The sequence below is a fragment of the Lagopus leucura genome, unplaced genomic scaffold (assembly GCF_019238085.1).
Source record: "Lagopus leucura isolate 7727_CA_CO unplaced genomic scaffold, USGS_WTPT01 Super-Scaffold_100040, whole genome shotgun sequence".
In the NCBI taxonomy this organism is placed as follows: Eukaryota; Metazoa; Chordata; class Aves; order Galliformes; family Phasianidae; genus Lagopus; species Lagopus leucura.
Window position 1 is genome coordinate 5,011,587 of NW_024962289.1, and position 16,314 is coordinate 5,027,900.

At 43.4% G+C, this 16,314-nt stretch overlaps 1 protein-coding gene across 1 annotated transcript in view; it reads left to right on the top strand.

The window, feature by feature from the left end:
* The window catches only part of LOC122186820 (myosin-1B-like), a 39,618-nt gene extending 28,744 nt beyond the window's left edge, over positions 1-10,874 (top strand). Inside the window, exons 30-39 of the mRNA XM_042883771.1 lie at positions 312-477; positions 3,420-3,544; positions 5,982-6,290; positions 6,378-6,581; positions 6,659-6,784; positions 7,916-8,086; positions 9,666-9,770; positions 9,853-9,948; positions 10,356-10,490; positions 10,860-10,874. Of these exons, the coding sequence (XP_042739705.1) occupies positions 312-477; positions 3,420-3,544; positions 5,982-6,290; positions 6,378-6,581; positions 6,659-6,784; positions 7,916-8,086; positions 9,666-9,770; positions 9,853-9,948; positions 10,356-10,490; positions 10,860-10,874 (1,452 nt within the window). The remainder of the gene's footprint in view (positions 1-311; positions 478-3,419; positions 3,545-5,981; positions 6,291-6,377; positions 6,582-6,658; positions 6,785-7,915; positions 8,087-9,665; positions 9,771-9,852; positions 9,949-10,355; positions 10,491-10,859) is intronic.
* Positions 10,875-16,314: the final 5,440 nt, after the last annotated feature.

The following is a 16,314-nucleotide window of genomic DNA, read 5'->3' on the forward strand; positions in this document are numbered from 1 at the left end:
ATGTCCATGTTTTCTGTCCATTGAACTAAATAACCTTTAGAGATCTCTTCCAAGGCAAATGATTCTGTGATAATAATTTTATGACTTTTAGCTGATGCTTGTCTGTCAGCTTTGAGGGAAATTTAAGTAGTTATCACTGAAACAGCCACAGTACGTGTATCAGTGAATAGACTGCCACAGGCAAAGATTACTGCAAAGCAAAAGATTGCAAGACAAACCATGTCTCTTAGGTTCTTATATTATAAATGTGCAGGGACAGGCGTACTGCAAAATGGACCACTCCTGTGCACTGATAGTTCCTGTCACTCTAGGTCATGGCTGAATGGAAGCAGAAGTACCAGGAGTGTCAAGCTGAGCTGGAAGCTGCCCAGAAGGAGTCTCGCACCCTTAGCACTGAGATCTTCCGTATGAAGAATGCCTATGAAGAAGTGCTTGACCAGGTTGAGACTGTCAGACGGGAGAACAAGAACCTTCAGCGTAAGTTCAGATCTCTGTCAGCTGGGATCCACAATTAAATGTTTCTGTCAGTAAACAGGGGAACCTCAATTTCAGGCTGTTAGGTTGCTGTATTCCTTTGTCCCACCACTGTGATAATGTGGTCAAAAAAGGAAGGATGAGTTGCTGCATTCTCCAGTAACACCACTTTGTGCTGTACCAGACGAGGAAAGACCTTGCTGTAATGCTAAATCAAAACATCCCTTTGAAAAGAGAAGTCAAGAAAGGGAGTGAAGTAAGTATTAGAACCATTAGAGAAATTCATAGATTCAGAAAGCAATAAGGGAGCAAATGCGTTCCCTTGGGAGAAATTTGACATAGTCTTACAAAACACAAAGGAGCAAACTAGGAATTGGGCTTGATGACCCTTATGGGTCCCTTCGGTTGGAAATATCTAAGTAATTTTGTCAGGACGGTATCTCTGATAAAAGCAGATTTTATTTGCAATTGCAATGGCAGGCGTCCTGCAAGCAGAAGCGCCTGTGGACACAACATGACAGCCTTGTTATCTGGTGTCAGTCAGCAGCCATCCTGTTGTTTCCAAGAAGTCTCGGTGCTCTCCTTGCCGTATTGATATGGTGATTTTCTTTAAAGTCATCATCGTTAAACAAAGAGCACTGGGGGATGATGCCAGGCCTTCCAATGTCTCTTCCGGTGCTTCCTCGGGCAGGCTGTGGCTTGTTCTCTGGTTTGCTCTCGTGCAGGATATTCTTGCAGTGTGTATAACAAAATAGACATCTATACACCTATATACAAAGTGTGCGTTCCTGGGAAGGTTCGTCTAGAGGATCAGTGATGTAAACTTTATCAGAGATCTTCCCCAAGTTAAGTAGAAGGACTCCCCAAAAGAACTATGATAGCGGAGACCATGAAATAAAAATAATATTATCCAATTCTAATGCAGAAACAACATTTGATTCCCACACTTCCAACTCAGGATATTATATTATTTTCTGATTCTACGAAAATGAGAACACGTGATGTACATCTCAGGTAGCCCACTCAAATAGTTGAGGGTTCAGCAGCTTGAATGTCTGGAAGTTATGGAGGCTACTGTTCTGGGTTCCTAGTTGCAGGGAATTTCTGCTACTTCTAGCATCCTTGCTCTTTTTCAGATATATCAAAGACAAGGGAATTAGTGTTTTCAGGAACCTGTTCTGTCAGAAAATTCAGTCTGGTTTCAGGGCAAATGCTCTGAAGGCTAGAACATTCCCACTGAATGTCAACAGTAATTTCTGATGAAATTCACTTGGAATTATCTGTTGTTTAGCCATTAGCAAGAGAAACAAAAGAAGGAGCATGTACCTGTGACAATGATTCAGAAAACTATAGTAAAGCATCTTAATTCATTCAGCTTTTAAAAAAATATATATCTTGAGTTCACATTGTACCTTCACAATGTCTAGCCAATTTTGACCTAGTCCAGATCATTAAATTCCTTGCTTTTAAGCCAGTCACTTACTCTAGAGCACTGTATGCAGATTCCTAGAATATCTATTTTCACCAAAGCTGTTTTAATCAATTTATATGCAAACCAGAAACACTGGGTTTCTCATTACAAGTTCATAGAACTGAAACTCTGCTGAGAAGGGCAATGCAATACAGTGGATTCAAATTGGTCTGTCAGACAAGGTGTGGAGCCCTCAGTCCAAAAAAGACAGGGAGCTGTTGGAGAGGGTCCAGAGGAGGGCCACTAGGATGATCAGGGGACTGGAGCATCCCCCCTATAAAGACAGGCTGAGGGAGCTGGGCTTGTTCAGCCTAGAGAAGAGAAGGCTGTGGGATGACCTCATTGCAGCCTTTCAGTACCTAAAGGGAGCCTACAGAGGGGAAGGAAATCAACTCTTTGAAAGGGGAGATAACAGCAGGACAAGGGGAATGGTTTTAAGTTGAGGGAGGGGAGATTGAGGCTGGATGTCAGGGGAAAGTTCTTTACAGAGAGAGTGGTGAGGAGCTGGAACAGCTGCCCAGAGAGGCTGTGGATGCCCCGTCCATCCCTGGAGGTGTTCAAGGCCAGCTTGGATGGGGGGGGCCCTAGGCAGCCTGGTCTGGTATTGAATGTGGAGGTTGGTGGCCCTGCATGTGGCAGGGGGGTTGGAGATACATGATCCTTGAGGTCTCTTGCAACCCTGGCCATTCTGTGATTCTGTGATTAACCCAGAGGTGCTTCTATATTTCTGGTACACTGAAGCTTTGCCTCTTCCCAAGCTTTTATTTCTTATGGTTTTCCCACAAAACTCAGGCTGTGTAACTTTCTTTTCTGTTCAGATGATCACAAGGTCACCTATGAGCACATGCCTACAGCTCATGACAATATTCTACTTCTTGATGGTTTCTAGTGCCATCACTGTACTTCCCCTGCTCCACACCATTATAATCCCATTCGTGGATAGGCACCAAATTAACTGAATCTGCAGAAACAATGATGAAAGCAGATACTCGTTTTTTTCAGACCACTTCAATCACTGCCATTAGAAAAAAACTTGGAGGATTGTTTTCTATTTCCTGATTGGAGCATTGAGCAGCTGTGGCACAACAGATTGGCATTTAATAAGTGAATTAACTGTGCAAAGCAAACGGAATTTAGTTCTTTTATGTGGAGCTGAATGTTCCCTGGGGAGTATTTTAGAATAAAATCAAACTGGACTGTCTCTGGAGACTTAATTTCCGAATCCAGAAGTAACTGATTGCTCTCTGAGCTCTCTCCACTTGGTTCTCCTCATTTTTAAAATTGCACACTGAATTGGAAATAGCAGCTAATCAGAAATAAAGACTGCACATGATACAAGACCTGTTATTTCTTCTCACTGTCACTTCCTAGAATATTATTATCTCTTCCATCAATCCCACTGCCAAAAAGCAATTGCAGGTGCCAATGACAACATTATTTAAGATGAACTCAGTGTGCATTTTCTGTGTTTCAGAGGAAATTTCTGATCTTACTGAACAGCTTGCTGAAACTGGAAAAGCTAATCATGGACTGGAGAAAGCAAAGAAGCAAACTGAGCAAGAAAAATACGACCTTCAAGCAGCGTTAGAAGAAGCGGAGGCAAGTGTCTCAGTAAGAGGGCTTGTTTTCAGAGAGATCATGGATGGAGAAAATATGGAGATTATACACCCCTGTTTATCTTGATAATGCCACGAAGGTGCAGTATGAGATCACAAACAGAACAACTAACAGGGCCCGTCCCTCTCCTGCACCAATGTGGCACAGCTTGTTGTGCTGCCATGAGCAAAAAACTCAGTCTAAAACTGAGCTCATTTTGCACTACTAGTTTGTTCTGCTCTACTGAAAAGCTACAGAAAGGTCGTTTGTGTTTCGAGAATCTGACTATTTTTGTTCCTTAGTCAAATTGCTCTAGGTTATTCAGAGCCTTGTTTAACTGTTCCCTGCAATTTCCAAGGAAGGAGATTTCATAGTAGGACAACCTTTGCCCTTGCTGCGTAGAATCATAAGATCATTAGGGTTGGAGAAGACCTCTAAGATCATGTAGTCCATCTGCTCCCCTACCACCAGCATTGCCCACTTAACCATGCCCCTAGGTACTATACCGACCTTTTCCTAAAACACCTGTAGGGCTGTGACTTAACCACTACCGTAGGTATCCTGTGACAATGCCGGACCACTCTTTCTGACATAAAATTCTTCCTGGTATTTGATGCAAGAGGGCATCAAGCTCCTTTGCGGGTGTGGCGAAAGAGGTGCGGAATCCTTCGCTGGTGAAGAACAAAGGACTTTTATTGTAGGTGCTTAGAGTCCTCAATACCCTCGCAACTCAACAGGGTACATGTAAGGCCTGGGCGCCTCGTGGGTGTTTACGTCCGGCTCAAGTTATTGTTGAGCTTTATCACTCATTAGCAATACAACGGTCATCTTTATCCCACATCTCCTCCTTTTCTGATAATAAAATAAGAAGAAAAAATATCAGAAACAATTCTAGAGTTAGCAAACTCAAATTAACACACTGGACAAACGATGGGCTCTTTAGAATACCAACAGTAGTTCATGTTGACCAATTCCCAATGATTCCAGTCCTTATGATTTCTTGGTGAGACCGCTTGACAAACAAGGTGTGACTTGATGATGAGCGTTCAAACCGCTGCTGGCAGTGCAGTGAGCACGTTACAGCCGGCGCTGAGACGGCTGGCTCACCCTGCATGCAGGCACCCATCTCGGACCTGTTAAGACACAAGCACAGCCTTGGCCCCACGTTATCAACCCCCTGTTCGCTGATTAGAATTCAGACTTTTTTACCATAACCTATGTAAGCTCTTTCCTTGACATGAGTTAAAGCATTTTGACCAAAATGCCTGTAAATTGGGGGGCCCTCAGTTGTCCACCCATTTAGAAAATTAAGAACATAACATGCTTCAGCTATTCTTTCCCAAGGGGTCATAACCACACTCCCCCTTTTTTGTTTATTAGCAAACTATTACCACACTATAAAATAATAGCACCAATTATATTAATAACATAGTCATCATAACTCAATCAAAGCCTCAATTGATTACACACTAAACATAAGAGTTTCATAGAAGGTCACGATTTGTTGAGTCGATATATGCACACTCACTCAGGTGTTTATTTTAGACAATTCCGTAAGTGGGAAATGGAAACTTTCTAAGATAATGTATTGCTACTTATTGACCCCCGCGAGATGGCAAACCACGGAAAGGAGAGGGAAGAAACACTGACAGTGGATGTGATAGGCAGTGCCAGCAGGGTGTCCCCTACTTCAAAGTGTGCTTTTCTCACCCATTGCAGACTCTCTCCTGCTTTTGTTCTTCTCAGGGTCTGCAGGGTTTTTTCCACTTGTGCTCCACATCTGCAGGCCAGTGCATGATATGGAGCCCAGGTGGAACACCTGCTTGCAAAACAGAACAAACCACTAAATTAGATTTCTCTACAAAACAAAATACAGAAAGTTTTTTACAGCTATAATCTTATCCTGGGTCCTTCCAGGTCCTGAATAATTCTTGATGTAGCACAGAGTAAGAGGCACCCTTATCAGAAAACAAAACTCTTTACCCTGCTTCCCCAACTGCTTTCAGTCCAGTGGAAGTGAAACTCCCTGAACCCAGGCTCTCCCTTACCTCAAGTGCAGTGTCCATAAACAGAATTCAGCATGAAGATGCAAGTGAAGGCAAACTTCTACTGAGCATAACGCTTGGCTTTCCTGTCAATTTAGTGTTTTCACATTTTGTTATCTCCGCAGTGTGAACATAACTCTCAGCGTCCAGACTTTGTGGTATTGGAGGCATTTTTCTAAGCTGTCTTGCTACCAAATTACTGATTACTATGCAGATAAGGTATAACTCCTGTATATAAAAAGAGCAGTCTGCTTTTTAAGAGCTAGGCCTTTTCTAAAGTTGTACAATAAGACAAGCACATCTGTGTTACTAACTGTGAAGTGACAAAATTCTGCATGGGCATTTCTCAGCAATGAACATTTCAGAGACAAATAATATTATTTCAACACTACCAGGGCTCTTTAGAACACGAAGAAGGAAAAATCTTGCGTGTTCAGCTGGAGCTGAACCAAGTGAAGTCAGATGTTGACAGAAGGAGTGCAGAGAAAGATGAGGAAATTCAACAGCTGAAGAAGAATCATCAGCGGGTATTAGAGTCTATGCAAACTACGTTGGATGCTGAGATTAGAAGCAGAAATGATGCTTTGAGGCTGAAAAAGAAGATGGAGGGAGATCTGAATGACATGGAGATACAGCTGAGCCGTGCCAACTGTCAAGTAGCAGAGACACAAAAGCATCTCAAAGGCGTGCAAGGGCAACTCAAGGTAGGGACCGCAAGGGCATCTGTTCAACAAGGTCTTTGACACTATTTCTGCTTTCCTCTGAGTCTTATCATGCCTTCAACTTCAAAGGATTCCCAGCTCCATCTAGATGATGCTTTGAGAGAGAATGATGACCTGAAGGAGCAGCTTGCTGTGGTAGAGCGCAGGAATAATCTGATGATGACAGAACTTGAGCAGATGCGAGCTGCCCTCGAGCAGACAGAGCGAGCCCGCAAAGTTTCCGAGCAGGAGCTGACAGATGCCAGTGAGCGAGTGCAGATTCTCCATTCTCAGGTATTTGTTTTATAATATGCATGTTGGACTGCTATGAAATGGGATGGGAACGACCTGTCCTTGGACTGTCCCAACAGAACACAAGCCTCCTAAACACCAAGAAGAAACTAGAAGTGGACATTACTCATCTACAGAATGAAGTTGAAGATAGCATTCAGGAAGCCAGAAATGCAGAGGAAAAGGCAAAGAAAGCAATCACAGATGTAAGTACTTTTGCTTGTCTCACTCTATTTTACACTATTGCAGTGACATTTACACCTTAGAGAGGCAGCAGTGAGGTGAGAGAGAATTGATTCTTCAACTTAGGAACAGAAAATATCAGTGACACACAAGCCCTTCCACCTGCACCTTTTGCACAGCCTCTGCTCTACTGCTTGCTGTGGAAGAACCTTTCAGTCAAGTTAATCTACTCATGTTCTGCAGCAGTCTATACTGAAAAAGCATCCTGTCTCCTCTTTCTGATACTCACATTCACTTTTGCAATGGATGTAATAGACAGCAAAAGCCAGATGGTGGCAAAATTGAAACAGGAAGAGAGTATTTTGGACTAAGTCCTATCTAAATATTGCAGAAAAACAGGATTTGAGACTAAAATCATACATGCTTCTATATGTAAGAAATATTAAAAAAATAAAAAGGCATAATAGAAATGTTTAATTTAAACAAGGAAATTGTTCATGGCATCAAAAGAACCAAGTCTTAGAACTATCTAGAAAAGGTATATGAAAATAAAACAGAAAATGCTTATTCTTTTGCATCACATTGTGGCACACCTGAAGCAATGTGTGTAGCTGTGGTTCCTTCACAGTAAGAGTGCTCTAGGTTCTCCTTTGGCCTCCGTATCCTTTTCATGAAACAGTGGTGACAGCTATCCACCCCATAGTCTGAAAAGCCCAACAGACACAAACTCTTCATTGATGTTCAGGAGAACCTCAGAGTCATTCCACTGGTAAAAGCTGCTTAGGAGTCTGGATGTCAGGCAGACTTAGGTACCAAACAGTGATGTATTCACAGTCAGCAGAGCGCTTGCTGGTGATACTTCAAGATGCCACTAACTTCCACTTTCATTTAAAAACTTTGACTCCTTTGTCATTTGGCTGCCTTATTTTTATTCTTGTTATCAAACCCTGCCCAATTCCCAAGTCAGAGTAGCTTTTGAAATACAGATATCAAGAAATTGTGATTCTTTATATGACATACCCTTAACACAATCATAGGCAGCTGACTGAGAATGTGGAGAGTCATTTGTCACTGTGAGCATTTCTCCCAAAGAAGGCACAGAACCGCCAGTGATATGGAGATGTATTCATAACATAACTCTGCATTACAACCAGGCAGCCATGATGGCAGAAGAGCTGAAGAAGGAGCAGGACACCAGTGCTCACTTGGAGAGAATGAAGAGGAATCTGGAACAAATGGTGAAGGATCTGCAGCACCGTCTGGATGAAGCTGAGCAGCTGGCATTGAAGGGTGGAAAGAAGCAACTCCAGAAACTAGAGGCTAGGGTATGGTGGAGATGGGGGTAGACTAAGGTCAATGTCTTTAGCTGGACCTTGGCTGCTAGAATATCTTGGAAAGGCAGGGATCTCCATCAGATTTGATGAGGGTTACACTTAGTGAAGTGTCGCACTGCAAGTAAGGACCTTGAGAATGACCTCATAAAACCTGAATGAAATGGTAAAAATGGTGGCAGACAAACACCAGTATAGGCATACATCTAGAGAAAAACAATTTAAAACATGTTCATGTGGGGATGAACTTGGAACTGGCACTACAGCTCAGCAAGGAGAGGTCTCAGTACATGATGGGCCTTAGAAACTGTGTTCTCAGTGTACAGAGAAAACAGAATGCTAAATAAAAAAAAAAAAAAAAAAAGAGATGGGCTTTATTAGGAAATGCACTGAGACCACAGGTGGAGAGTATCACTTGCCATTGTGTGTACATTGTGCAGTTCTGGTGTCTGCATCTCAAGAAGGACCTACAGCTTAGAGAAGGACCCATACTTAGAGAAGTATCCAGGGGTGAGAAATTTTGATGAGAAACACACAAGGCTAAGACTCTTCAGTTTGGAGAGGAGATGGCTGAGAAGAACGTGATCAAAGTTTACAGAATCATGAAAACAGTAAAGAAGATGAATTTGGGATGGTTAGGAATCAAAATACAGTCTATGATTAGACAAATATTATAAGTAAGGAAATGTGATGTAGACCATGTGATCCTTACTCAGAAGTCAGTTTAAAACAAATAAAATACTTTACAGACTGGGCAGTGAAATTCTGGAACCTGTTGCCATAGGATGCTGCAGAGGCAGCTGATGGAAGGTTCAAAGAGGAATTAGAAATCAGCAGGTTTATAAACTCAGGGGAACAGGTACAGATGTGCCACCTGAAACCTGTAATCTAATGTCTGGAAGCTGGGCAGGTGTGAGGGGGTAGACAGCAGCCAGTTTTCCCTGCTGTCCCCAAATAGCAGCTACTCTAGACACTCAGAGACAGAGCACTGGGCTAGATAGAACATTTGCCTGACCCACTGAATCAGTCTAAAACTATTTATCTTCCAAAATACAGCACAGCTGATGGGGAGTTGGGTGTTCTTGGTTGTGAAATGAAATACACACAGAAAAGGAAAATAATTGGCATCTAGATTTGACTTACATACACTGCAGAACAGGAATAGAGCTGTGGGAGCCCTCATCAAATGGGTAGTTGCAGGCAATTTACAAGGTAATTTTGAAAATTACAAATGAAACATTTCTATTTCCCTAAACTATGCGAACGAAACCCTCCCTCCCCTGTTTCAGTTTCTTCTTCCCTGACAGATTTAAGCCTAATTTTGGTTAAGGCAGCCCCAGGTATACAAAGCTAAGTTCCCTGTAAAAATAACTGTGTACTCACACACTATATCACTGCTCATGTAGTGTGGTAAGCAGATGTTAGCTAGTCTAAGCCCAGTAAGCAGCTGCAGGAAGCTGCTCTGCACTGCCACTTTCTCTGCAGGCTTTAGTCCACAGAACCCTGGGTCCTGCAGCAAGATCAGCAACCATTCCTGGCAGCTTCCTGTCTTTATTGTGGTATTGTGTTTCAGATTCATGAGTTAGAAAATGAACTTGACATTGAGCAGAAGCGAGGAACAGAGTCACTGAAAGGTGCTCGCAAATATGAACGAAGGCTGAAGGAGCTCACTTACCAGGTATTACAAATCCTCCGTGTTCTTCTTTATCTTTCTTGTATTCTACGTGCATCACCTTGGTATTAATTTTCACTTCCCACAGTCTGAAGAGGATAAGAAAAATATTCTCCGGCTCCAGAGCCTGGTGGACAAGCTGCAGTTAAAAGTGAAAGCATACAAGAAACAGGCTGAGGAAGCTGTGAGTACAGGACTCTTTAAGTCCTTTTGGCCCTGGGTGAAGGTTTCCAAAAAGTCTAGGCTACCACATTTGTTAAAATAATTGAATACTCAGTTTGATAGAGCAGTGGTGGTCATTGCCTTTGAACAGTGCTTATTTTTAAAGAGTTCTGACACACAACAGAGTGGACACAGTTGTAGTTATCCTGGCATTTTCACACTTTTGGAGCCACACCAGGCAGTTTTCCCAGTGCTCAAGTTGTTTGTGCTACTAGATGAAATGTACTGAGTGCTGGTAATGCATGGATGGAGCTGTGAGGTTAATTGCAGTAGGTGCCATTGGAATGGAATGGAATGGGTGCGTAGTGTTAATGGGAACAGGGCAGTGCTAGGTTGTGTGCATGCCACTGATGGAACCGTGACTTCCAGGAGGAACAGGCAAGCACTAATCTCTCCCGATGCCGCAAGACCCAGCACGAGCTGGAAGAGGCTGAAGAACGAGCCGATATGGCTGAATGTCAGGTTAACAAACTGCGAGCCAAGAGTCGTGACATTGGAAGACAGGTGAGTTGGAGTGCTGCAGAGAAGGACCCTTCCTGTGCATCGGGGGCTGCAAAGATCTCTGCTCAAGCACCTGGCAGCCACAGCTGTATTCCAACTCTTGTATTGGAGTGTCATCATGAAGGAAGGCCAGAGTTGGCATTTATTCAGAACCAGTGCTTTTGGAAAATCCTGTTAGTGCCTCACAAGATACATACCAGCTATAATCTACTGTAAGAATCCAGGGCTCTCATCAGAACTGGGAGATAATACTTTTTTGCCAGTAATATGGCATAACATGTGCAACATCCACAGACCTGAAACAATCCCACAAGTAATTCTTTTACACCAGTAACTTGTACATTATCTTCCTTCTTTTTTTTTCACATGTAGAAATCAGAAGAATGAGGTCCCTGAGAAGCACTGCAGCAAGCTCTGTGACACTGTACACTTCTATTCATGTAACAGATATTCATTACTTGCTTCAAATCTCTTGTTGTGCATGTAACTTGGCTCTGATTGCTTCATTCTCAGCCAACCCTAAGTAGAAGCTGTCAGAAATAAAAATAAACCTGCATGATGGTAAGGACTATCACTTTGTAAGGAGGTTGACAGTGTTTGTGAATGGATGGAGTAGACAGGCAACAGTTATGAAGTATGGGTCACATCCCATGCAGGGAAAGGATACCTGAGGTAATGGGACACATCCACTGTTTCAACTTTGATACTTTAAAGAAATTAATAGTTGAACAGGAAAAAAATAAAGCAAAAATCTCTCTGTAAGGTTGTAGCAATGCAACTAGCACTCTCTTGTTTGCCTTAGCAAGTCCCCCAAACAGTCCTGTGGGAAAGCATCTGCTTCATGCAGTGCCTGTACATGGCTATCTGCTGCACATATGTGGAGTACAGACTCCTGTGGGGTACAGGCTTGTGCACTGTGGAAGAGGAAAAGGAGAGTGGCTGCACACAGAATGGGGATGCAGAAGGGTGGAACTGCCATGTGCATGAAGCATGCTCACGGCTGTGAGCAGCCCAGGGCAGAGGCAGGGGCAGGCGGGCATGCAGTAGGACTTTCCTTCTCCTTCCTTTGCAGGACTACTTAGTTGTCACTGCTCCTCCATCCTCATTTCACTCCCAGAGATGATGGGCTGCATCCTTCACATTTTTCTGTATAAAATGCCTCCATGTTCAGTGAGAGCTTTGATTTTGTGGTATTCAGCAGGGTGGTTCATCTGAGTGCCACTCAGTGTCCTTGATCAGTGTTGTCTTTCATTTTTGTTGTCACAAGTGCCACCACCACATCCAACGAGGTTCCTATCTCTCCTCATTTGAATTCAGTAATTACTAGCCTGCAGTTCTCCTTTGTGTTCCTTCCTTCTACGCCATTCCTTTTTCCTTTAGCTAGTTCATCCATGGCAATTGTTCTTGTACCATTGTGTTTAGTTTGGGCCTCTGCCATCCTCCTGTGTTTTGTACCCTGTCATCACTGTTGGCTGTCACCCATCTGCCTCCTGACTACTCATGGGCCCGCTTGCACACTGGCCTGTTGTGCCAGTTTCAGCTCTATGGTGTTTTGTCTCTTAATGCCCCATCAGATGATGATCTGTGATTACTGTCTGTCAAGCTGATCAAAACTATCTCACTGTTCCTCTGCTCCGTGGCTACCTGCAGTCAATGGCTCTGGCTTGGATGTTCTTCAGCACAGTGTTCTCTGTTGTTAGGGATGTATGTGGACAGTCTCATCACAAATACAGCAGTCTATGACTTGAATCATTATCGAGTCCAGCCCCCTCTACAACAGCAGTCCTGCCCATGCTCGCACACGACATGATGCGGTTCCATTGTACAGCTAGATGTGGACATCAGGGCCACATCCACCCCAGCCAACAAATTGCTGTGGCAAGCACAGTGCTGGCAGACAAATCAGAAGATTAGCAGAGTTTGCTCTTTTCTTAAGAACAAACCTGTTCTCATACTCTCATTTGTATATAAAGGAAGAAAAACGCAAAGAGGAGAAATAGCATCTGCACTGGAATTTTGTTCTGCAGAAGTGCTTTTAAATGCTATTTTCTCTTTATCATGATGAGAGCTACAGGCATGTTTGTAAAGCTGAAAATGTCTTTCCAATCCCAGAAGCTTCTAAACGTGCAGTGTTGCCATGAGATCTGTAAAGCCCCCTGTGTTCTTTTCTTGTACCAGTATAGCAGGGAGGGAGAGGTGACAGGATGAGCAGACGTGCATTACCATGAGACAGCACCAGCTTTTTCTTGGTGTGCTGGCCAGCAGTAAGAAGGATCATTTTATGTGACCAGCTGTGTCTCTGTGTGGCTGTACTTCAGTAATCAGCCTCTTTGGCGTTTTGATCATACATTAGCATCAGTAATCAAAGAGTTTCATTCCCTGACTTTCTTTCGTGAGCAAATTTTATTTATTTATTTCAAAGCAAGAAGCCTACTATTATTCTTTGGACAAGAGTAGTGTTGTTTTGCCCTGTGGAGAGGGACTTGGGGGTCTTGATAGATGAAAAACTTAACATGAGCCAGCAGTATGCCCTTGTGGCTTGGAAGGCAAATGGTATCCTGGGCTCCATTTGAAGAGGGGTGGCCAGCAGGGACAGGGAGGTGTTCCCCTCTACTCTGCTCTTGTGAGACTCCATCTGGAATACTGTGTCCGGGTCTGGAGCCCCCAGTCCAAAAAAGACAGGGAGCTGTTGGAGAGGGTCCAGAGGAGAGCCATGAAGATGATCAGGGGACTGGAGCATCCCCCTTATAAAGACAGGCTGAGGGAGCTGGGCTTGTTCAGCCTGGAGGAGAGAAGGCTGTGGGGTGGGCTAACTGCAGCCTTTCAATACCTAAAGGGAGCCTACAGAGGGGAGGGGAATCAACTCTTTGAAACGGTTGATATGTGTAGGACGAGGGGAAATGGTTTTAAGTTGAGGGAGGGGAGATTGAGGCTGGATGTCAGGGGAAAATTCTTTACTGAGAGAGTAGTGAGGTGCTGGAACAGCTGCCCAGAGAGGCTGTGGATGCCCCTGGAGTTGTTCAAGACCAGGTTGGATGGGGCCCTGGGCAGCCTGGTCTGGTATTGAATGTGGAGGTTGGTGGCCCTGCATGTGGCAGGGGGGTTGGAGATTCATGATCCTTGAGGTCCCTTCCAACCTTAGCCATTCTGTGATTCTGTGATTCTTTCAGTTAAACCACAGGTAGTGATGGTTCACAGGTAGTGTGAGACATACTTAGCAAGTAAGGAGAGACTCTTTATTTTAGAATAGTAACAGAAAAATTTAGTAAGGGAGCTGGAGTTTTGTCATATCCCAAGGTATGCTAGACGTAAACTACTACTACTATTACTACTTCGCCTATATGTGAAGTCAGAAGGAGGATTAAAAACATAACGTGAGCACACAAAACTTACTCCTCCTAGGCATGGTGCCTGCTCCTCCACTGAGGTCCTGGGGGAACTGATGGCAGTGGTGTTCATTCCAATGGCCTCCAGGATTCTTTCAAGCCTGCAAGGACTTCTGTGATAAAAAAGAGTAAATTGTGAGAGTTACAGCCTATTTGCTTACATCTGTGACAGACATCAGACCTTATGCAGCTCTAAAAAAAGGGGATTTTCCGGGCGTGAAACAGTACTACCATGTGCCACCATTGCTCCTTACATGTATTATCAGACAAAGCAGAAGGAGGCCTTTTCACCTCATAAGTTTGGTCTAACTGACTTCATATGATTGCTCTAGTTCTATGAAATAATCCTGTTATATATTTTCTACCTGGGATAGAACAGCTCCTGTATCAGTGCAGGCTGACTATTGACTGACTAGAGTGCAGCTCTGCAGAAAAGACTTTGGGATCCTCATGGAAAACCAGCTGGCTATGTGTTAGCAGTGCACTCCTGCAGTGATAAAGCTAACCAGTCACTGGATTGCACTGAAGTAATAAGTACTCAATAAGCATGCAGGTGGCGGAGGGATATGATTATTCCCCCAAACTTGACACTGATGAGGCTGCATCTGCAGCACTGTGTTCAGTTTTGTGTCCTCCCATTATGAGAGATGTCGACATACTGGAAGGAATCCAGCGAAAGCACTCAGTATTATCAGTCAGCTGGAACAGATGCCTCATCAGGAGATGAAAAGGGAATTAAATTTCTTTGGCCTGGACAAGAGGAGGCTTAGAGACTATCTGACTCAAAACTAATAGTGCTGCAAAAGAGAATGCAAATTAGATACATCCAAGCTTTTCCTGCAAATGCACAATGAAAGGCCAAGTGGTAATGGTCTCATGTTGTAAATCAAAGTTGTTTTTTGACAAAAGGAACACATTATTTACCATAAGAGTGATGCTCTCTTGATCTCATGATCAAGAATCTCTGAATCTCTGAGTGATGCTCAGAGATTATGGAATCTCTGTCCCGAGGAATTTCAAGGATTTGCATGGGCAAGGCACTGAGTTTTGAAATTAGCTCTGCTTGGAGAAGGAAACTGGGTTGAAGACCTCCCATATCTCTTCTAAAATATGTTTTTCACTGATTCACTGAACTTGCTAACCCAGCAGTAGCTTTCTGCTGTTTGAAGACTGATCGATTCAGTGAAAAGACAGGGAAATACAGGACAGTCAAAACAATGCAGATAGCAGGAAGGGTCATCATTGAGAAAGAATAGCAGAGATGGGCTCTCAGACACCATCTGAGTGAGCCATGAAATCACCTCCTGCAGCCTGTAAGTGTCCAAGGCGATGACTCTGGGTAAAAGAGTTGCCCTTTTTTCCTTCTGGTATTCTTACAGTATAGATTTGTAACGTCAATCTTTGAAGATATTCCAAAGCCATCTGGACATCATCCTGGACATCTGGTCAAACAGATCTAGGCAGCCCTGCTTTTGGAGTAGATGACCTTCAGAAGTCCCTTCCAGTCTGAACCATTCTGCAATTCAGTGAAGATGATGTTATGTCTTGATTTTAACATCTGGCCAACTCTGGCCACCAAGGTTCACTCACATGCACAGGAGAATTTTTCCTTTTCCATGTTAGCATCTCTGACCCTTACTTATCACCTACAATCTTGAAGAATTTTTAAAATCTAAGATTAAAACTTGTAATTAAAAATATAATCTAACTACACATTTTAATGTTGCATGCAGGTATCCTGGATGTGGTCTATGTATCTAGTTTGACAGTGTGCCACAAAGCAGAAATTTACCCACTAGCCAGAAAAGCTCATTTGATTTTCAGAAACTCTGCTTTCTTCTCTTCCACACACAAGACACTTTCTGAGAAAATTTCCTAGTATTTCTTTCTTTCACCTATTTCCAAAGTCCCCAGACTTGCTAGGTATGGGAAATGAAGGCCACGGTTATTAGAATCATAGAATGTTATGAGTTGGAAGGGATGGTAAAGACCACTTTCCTCTGGATCAGGTTGCCCAAAGCCCCATCTAGCCTGGCCTTGAACATCTGCAGGAATGGGGCATCCACAGAATCTCTGGGCAGTCTGTGCCAGTGCCTCATTACACTCTTGGTGAACTATTTCTTCATTATATGTATTCCATATCTCCCCTCTTTTAGTTTAAGGTTGTTTCTTGTCCTGTCATTATAATCCCTGAGTGCTTTTAGTTTGAAGCCATTTCTCTTCTCCCATCACAATACTCCCTTATATAGAGCCCTTCTCCATCTTTCTTGTAGGCTGCCTTTAAATGCTGGAAGGCCACTATAAGATTTCCCCCAAGCCTTCTCTTCTCCAGGCTGAACAACCCCAGCTCGCTCAGACTATCTCTATAGGAGAGGTGCTCTATCCCTTTGAGCATTCTTGTGGCCTCCACTGGACCCACACCAACAGGTCCCTGTCCTTTC